We start from the raw sequence: 6,633 nt of genomic DNA, 5'->3' as shown, positions 1-6,633 counted from the left end.
AGACAGACAGATAGATAGATAGATAGATAGATAGATAGATAGATAGATAGATAGATAGATAGATAGATAGATAGACAGACACTCAAACAGATAGATAGATAGATAGATAGATAGATAGATAGATAGATAGATAGATAGATAGATAGATAGATAGATAGATAGATAGACTGTATCTTTGTTTATCTATCTGTGTGGCTGAGAGAGACTTGTTACATTGCTGGTTAGCTTATGTGTATTATATTTCAGCTGTGTTTTGTTGCTACACTTAGCTCACCCTTTTTCTCTGTACTGTTTTTAGCTCTTTAGCTATCTGCTCTCTGATATTTCTCCTGTTTCCGCTCCTCCCCGCGCCTGTACTCTCTGTTGTGTGTGTTGTTGTTGTTGTTTTATTCCTCCAGCCCGGGGGAAAGTTAGCTGAAAGTGTGTGTGAGAGAGAGAAAGAGAGAGTGCGGCTTTTTAAACGCGCTGTTTTTGCGCCGCGGCTGTGGAAACACGACGACGCGGGTCCTGTTTTTTTACAGTCTGTCAGGGGTTTCCTGGCAACGACGTGAACGGAGGGGGGCGGGGCGAGGCGCGCGAGGAAAGTTGCGGGCCAATCGCGGCGGACTCGCTCTCCTGCGCGCGTGCTCTCCACAACTTATAAAAGGGGGCGTTCACGCCGGAGCGCATTCTGTTGAGAGCAGAGCTGCGAGAGGCGAGGAGTGAAGGATTGAATTTGTGTTTATATAGAGGCGATTTAGAAGCGAAGAAGTAATTTTTTCGGGGAAGGAGGAGTGTGAAAGAGTGTGGAGGAGTGTCACGAAGTTCTGGACTGCGCTCTGAGACAGCTGTCGACTTGGTACAGTAAAAGAAACCCGTTTTTGAACTGTTTTTTTTGGGACTATTTCCAGATGTTTGGACTCTAGCCTTGTTTTTTGTAGTCTTGCTTTTTCTGTAGTTTAGCTGTTTACGTTAAAATCCCTTTACACACAGCTTTAATGTAAAAGGAAGGTGGATGTTTAGGTGTGTGTATATGTAGTTAGGTGTGGGTGTATGGTGTCTAACCTACCTACCTATCAAATAATTAATATATAACTTATGAAAACAACATCAGCAGTACCACCAGCAGCAACCACAGCAACATCAGAAAAATGGAGCAACCGTTTTATCATGACGACTCGTTTCTCTCTGCTTATGGCCATCCAGACGCTGCTCTGCACGACTACAAGCTCCTCAAGCAGAACATGACGGCGGGCTTCGCTGAGCAGTACCGGAGCCTCAAGTGCCTGAGGGGGGAAAGCGACTTCTACGGGGCTGCCGCTGGAGCAGGGGACGCGGCATCGCTCAAGCTCGCCTCGTCCGAGCTGGAGAGGCTCATCGGTGGTTCTGGAGGAGGCGGAGGAGTTGTGGGTGGTGTGATCACCAGCCCGAGTACCGGTGCCAGTGCTGGCGCCGGCCCTGGAGGGGTACCACTCCAGCATCAGCATCACCACCAATTGTACGCTCGCACCATTGCCGAAGACCAAGAAGGCTTCGCCGACGGCTTCGTCAAGGCTCTAGACGAGCTTCACAAGATGAACCACGTCCCCCCACCCAACGTGGCACTCGGAGGAGCCGCCGCTGCCACTGCAGCCACCACAGCCACAGGTGGTGCCTCCTCATGCGCCAGTGCCGCCTCCAGTGTCTTCCCGGACACTCCAGTGTACGCCACTCTCAGCAGCTGCCATCCAAACACTAACGTCTCTGGCCTTCCACCGGCAGCCAGCGGCTACCCCACTGCAACCATCAGCTACCTGCCTCAATACCACCACCACCACCATCTTCAGCATCATCAGCACCACCACCAGCACAACCCCCACAACAACCACCACAGCCACCACCAACCTCCCAGCCATCACTTCCAGCACGCCGCCAGACTAGCCGGCCTCAAAGAGGAGCCCCAGACCGTGCCAGACCTGCAAGGGGACAGCTCGCCGCCCACGTCGCCCGTGGACCTGGAGGACCAGGAGCGCATGAAGGCTGAGCGCAAGCGGCTACGCAACCGCCTGGCGGCCACCAAGTGCAGGAAGCGCAAGCTGGAGCGCATCTCGCGCCTGGAGGACAAGGTGAAGGTGCTGAAGACGGACAACGCCGGGCTCTCGAGCGCCGCCTCGCTGCTGCGCGAGCAAGTGGCGCAGCTCAAGCAGAAGGTCATGACGCACGTCAGCAGCGGGTGCCAACTGATGCTGGCCCCCAAGATTAAGACGTACTGACGATGCTGATAAGGTACTGATACGGTACTGATAAAGTAGTACGGGAGTACTGGACAGTGTTTTATTGATACAGGACAATGCACTCTGAAATGGACAGTCTGTGTTTAAGTGTGTGTGTGTGTTGCGAGGATGCTCACACTTAAGATGCATACAACCCAACACAACATGGGTGAAAAAAAAAAGTACTGGACAGTGTGTGTTGATAATGGACATAAGTGCATACTGACATGGACAGTGTGTGTGTGTGTGTGTGTATGTACATTGGGAGGGACGGGTCAAAACTTGCTCTAAGTGAAATGATGACTTTACAAACTCTGTGTGTGTTTGAATGTATTGAGAAGCTTTAAACCAACTTTAAAGGTGCAATATATAGTTTTTTCTTGACAACACATGCACTGAACTCTAATGAACTCAAAATTATTATTACACAACATTATAAATCACTAAATATTGCATATTAGCAACTTCGTGAGCTTTAAAACAGAAAAAAGGAATCATAGCTGTAAAGAAATACTGTATATTGCACCTTTAAAAAGTATGTTTGAGTGTGTATTTGTGTGTTTGTTTGTGTATGTTGGGGAATGGGCTGCACACACCTAAGATTTAAAAGTTTTATTCACTATAAAACAAAAAAGTAGGTTGTGTGTGTGTGTCTGTGTGTGTGTCTGTGTGATTGAGAGAGAGAATGCCATACAATGCAAAAAAACACACACGAAAAAAAATAATGATGCATTTTTTGAATGCAACCAGTCCTGCAGCACTGAGCATTTCATGCATTTTGTTAATTGTTGTTTTCTTGTAGAAAACTTGTTTTACTTTTAATTTTGTGTTGCTCTCTTTTGTTTTACTGTTTTAAAGCATTTCCTTCCTTACTTTTAAAAACAAAAACATACTTTTTGTTTGTGAGGTACTTCCCTGTGAAATGAAATGGGAACAAAAAATGCACACAACAAGGTGGGAGGGGCTTTTTTTTATTTAAAAAGAAAAGGAAGCAAGAAAAAGACCCTAAAATATGACCTGATTCACATTATTTTTATGTGAGTGATATCCTATGAATACATTGCAGTAAGTTATTGTCACTGTATAAGTCTGTGTGTAGTATATGTGTACGTGTGTGTGTCTGGTTGAGCTGGACTGAACTGTAAACTGTAGAAAAAAAATTCATTTTTTCATTTTTTGTTGATTTTTCTTTTCGTATTTAAGTAAAATCCTTTAAAACATTCATTCAAATGGTTTTGAGTTGTCACTTAAATGAGTTGGTCATTTAAAAATATAGAAAAACAAAAAAAAGCTATAAAAAAATCCCTAAAAAACAACGCATTGGTTGTGCGTGTTCACGTGGGCAGCATTTACGCTCGCGACGTGCCCACGTTGGGGCAGTTTCCCGCTGACGTAGAGCCCAAATAAGGGCAGATACTGAGCACGTGCGTCACTGAGGACAGCAGTGCCGGGAACCCCCGCCCACATGCTTTTTTTTTGGCTTTACGCTTTATTTTTTTCTTCATTATTTCCCCTTTGAAGTGACGTGCGAGTGAATGGGGTGAATGTGTGTGTGTGTGTGTGTGTGAATGGGTCGAGCTTCAGTAGCTCAGCCGGGAATTTCCCCGCCTCCCCACACACACACACTCTCAACTTCCCAAAACAGTTTCAGCGAAAATAAAATCTAGCGATAAAAATAAGAACACAGGCCAAGGATTTCCAAGTAGCTGGCATAAAATTAGAGCCGTCGCAAGCACAGATGAAGATCGGAGATAAAAGAGTGGAGGAACGGGTTCAAAACCCACAAAAACAACACTTTCCTAATGATTTACTCTGAAGAAAACGGCAGCCTTTAAAGCTCTCTTTCTCTCCATTGTGACATCATCTGTTGTTTATCCATTTATCCAGTCTATATAACCCTGTGTAGTAATTAACCCCCCAGTTCTGGACTGTTTTGCTTGGTTGCGGGGCAGTAACCCCCCCCCCCCCCCCCCCCCCTACCAGAGTATTTGAGAACTCTGTTTCATGAAAAGCTTTAATACAGCTTTAAAACTTTAAATCAAAGATGACAAAAGTACATAGACACAGACTGAGAAACCAGTTAATCTTTTAAAAGAACAAAATAATACTAATTCTGTCAAATAAAACAGTAAATAAGGTAGTTTTCCTGACTGCTGTACCGTATATATATATATATATATATATATATATATATATATATATATATAGTCTGACATTTTTAAAAAGCTCCAATCAGAAATAAGCAAGGATATATCATCAATAAAAATGTGGTAATTTCACACTCAGGGGTAATAGCTGAGTAGCTGTTGCTTGTTTTACGCTTGAAAGAGAGGCAAAGACAATATCTAGGGGGGCAAACAGGCAATTGTACCAAGTATCTGCATGGCATGAACAGCAAATCCTTTTGTGATAAACGTTAAAACAGCTGACTTCATAGTGACATCATTGATTATAGGTCACCTACAGAAAAGCACAGCATAATAGCTGTAGAGAACAACAGATGATGTCACATACAGCACACCCTTACATTACTTTGAGCTATTTGTATTTGTATGTAAGTGCTGCATATAAAACATTATGCACTATACATTGTTATCATTATGCTAAATACACATTAACCACACAGTCAATCCATAAATAATTGATCTGTCTTTTTTTCATCCAAAAATATGCCCACACTTATAAGTATAATATTTTGTTTCTTCTATATGTAGGATTACTATAGTGGCATTTTTGTAGGTTTTCAACCTTTTTTTTAGTGTTTTTTTTTCCAGTAGTTTATTTAAAATTAGAGCTCTTGCAAGCACAGATGAAGATACGAGATAGAAGAATGGAAAAATGGGTTCAAAAGCCACAAAAACAACACTTTTCTATTTAAAACAACTGCCATTAAAGCTGTGTAGCTGTTGTATTGTGAAATTGTGACATCATCTATTGTTTATTACACTGTTCCAACTGACTGTCATCAGCTGACCTAAACGCTATATATATATATATATATATATATCAGCTGATGACAGTTCATATATATATATATCTTTGCCATAAATCATGGTGTCATTAAATGTGTTCTGATCTTCATCTAAGTCACAACAATAGACAAACACATAGTCTGCTTCAACTAATACCACCAAAAAAAAAAATATATATATACTTTTACTTTTTCCACCCTGCACTGTAAATGTTAACATGTTGTGTTCAATAAAACTATGCAAAAATACACACGCACACACACATATATATATATATATATATATATATATATATATATATATATATATATATATTTTTTTTTTTTTTTTTTTGTGGTATTAGATTAAGCAGACTGTGTTTGTCTATTGTTGTGACTTAGATGAAGATCAGAACACATTTAAAGACCAATTTATTCAAAAATTCAACTAATTCCAAAGGGTTCACATACTTTTTCTTGCAACTGTACATATATACACATATATAGAGCTGATGACAGTCAATTGGAACAGTGTAGTAAACAATAGATGATGAGCTTTAATGGCAGTTGTTTTAAATGGGTTTTGAACCCATTGTTCCACTTTTATATCTCATATTTTCAGCTGCGCATGCAAAGCCTCTAATTTTATATCAGCTACTTGGGAAAAAAACACTAAAAAGGTTGCAAAACCACAAAAATGCCACTTTAGTAATCCTACATATAGAATAAACAAAATGTTTCACAAGTGTGGGCATATTTTTGGATGAAAAAAAAATACATTTATGGATTAACTGTGTGGTTAATGTGTATTTATCATAATGATAACAAAGAGTTCATATATTTTTCTTACAACTGTACATAGTGTTATATAGGATATTAATAAATAATAAGTGTTTGTTCACAATGCAAATTACTTTCTGACTACTTATGGACAATCATCAGTAGATCCAATGCAATGGTGTTCTTAACAATTTAAGAGTATGCTTCAAATATTAGTAATGTCACAATAGATACAATACAGTAAATAGACATTATCTCTACACAGTCGCATCCGCAAATTACCGCACTTTCTGACGAGCTTATTTCCGTACAAATGCATAGCTTTAAAAAAAAAAAAAAAAAGTAGCTGCGTTGTTCTATAAATAGGATTACAAAGCTGTTTTTTAGTGGTTTCCTGACCTCATTTCTCTGGGAAGTTTGCTGCGTAGCTTGCGTAAAATTAAAGGTATGGTAAGCACAAATAATAAAGATAAAAGAGCAGAGAAAGCAGATTTCACCACCACAAAAACACTAAACGCCTCTGTGATTCTATTGTTTCTGTACTGAAACAACAGCTGCTTTTAAGTCTGTAGTGCGTTTTATAAATGTGAGTGTATTTCTGTATGAGGATAAGCTATTTAACACTGAACTGACTCCTGCATTGACTGTGGTTGTGATCCATGGATTTCTGCC

At 40.5% G+C, this 6,633-nt stretch overlaps 1 protein-coding gene across 2 annotated transcripts; it reads left to right on the top strand.

Moving 5' to 3' along the window:
* The first annotated feature begins 655 nt into the window (after positions 1-655).
* On the top strand, positions 656-3,455 carry junba (JunB proto-oncogene, AP-1 transcription factor subunit a). Of its 2 annotated transcripts, XM_007246637.4 has the most exons (2): positions 656-838; positions 1,186-3,455. In XM_007246637.4, the coding sequence occupies exon 2, from the start codon at positions 1,224-1,226 to the stop codon at positions 2,229-2,231; it is 1,008 nt and encodes a 335-aa protein (XP_007246699.2). In that variant the 5' UTR covers positions 656-838; positions 1,186-1,223; the 3' UTR covers positions 2,232-3,455. The 2 variants fall into 2 exon arrangements, with proteins under 2 accessions (XP_007246699.2, XP_007246698.2); XM_007246636.4 differs by having other exon boundaries at positions 656-3,455.
* Positions 3,456-6,633: the final 3,178 nt, after the last annotated feature.

This window comes from Astyanax mexicanus, chromosome 21 (genome assembly GCF_023375975.1).
Source record: "Astyanax mexicanus isolate ESR-SI-001 chromosome 21, AstMex3_surface, whole genome shotgun sequence".
NCBI classification, from domain to species: Eukaryota; Metazoa; Chordata; class Actinopteri; order Characiformes; family Acestrorhamphidae; genus Astyanax; species Astyanax mexicanus.
The sequence above is the reverse complement of the archived record's forward strand: the minus strand, read 5'-3'. Positions and strand labels throughout refer to the sequence as shown.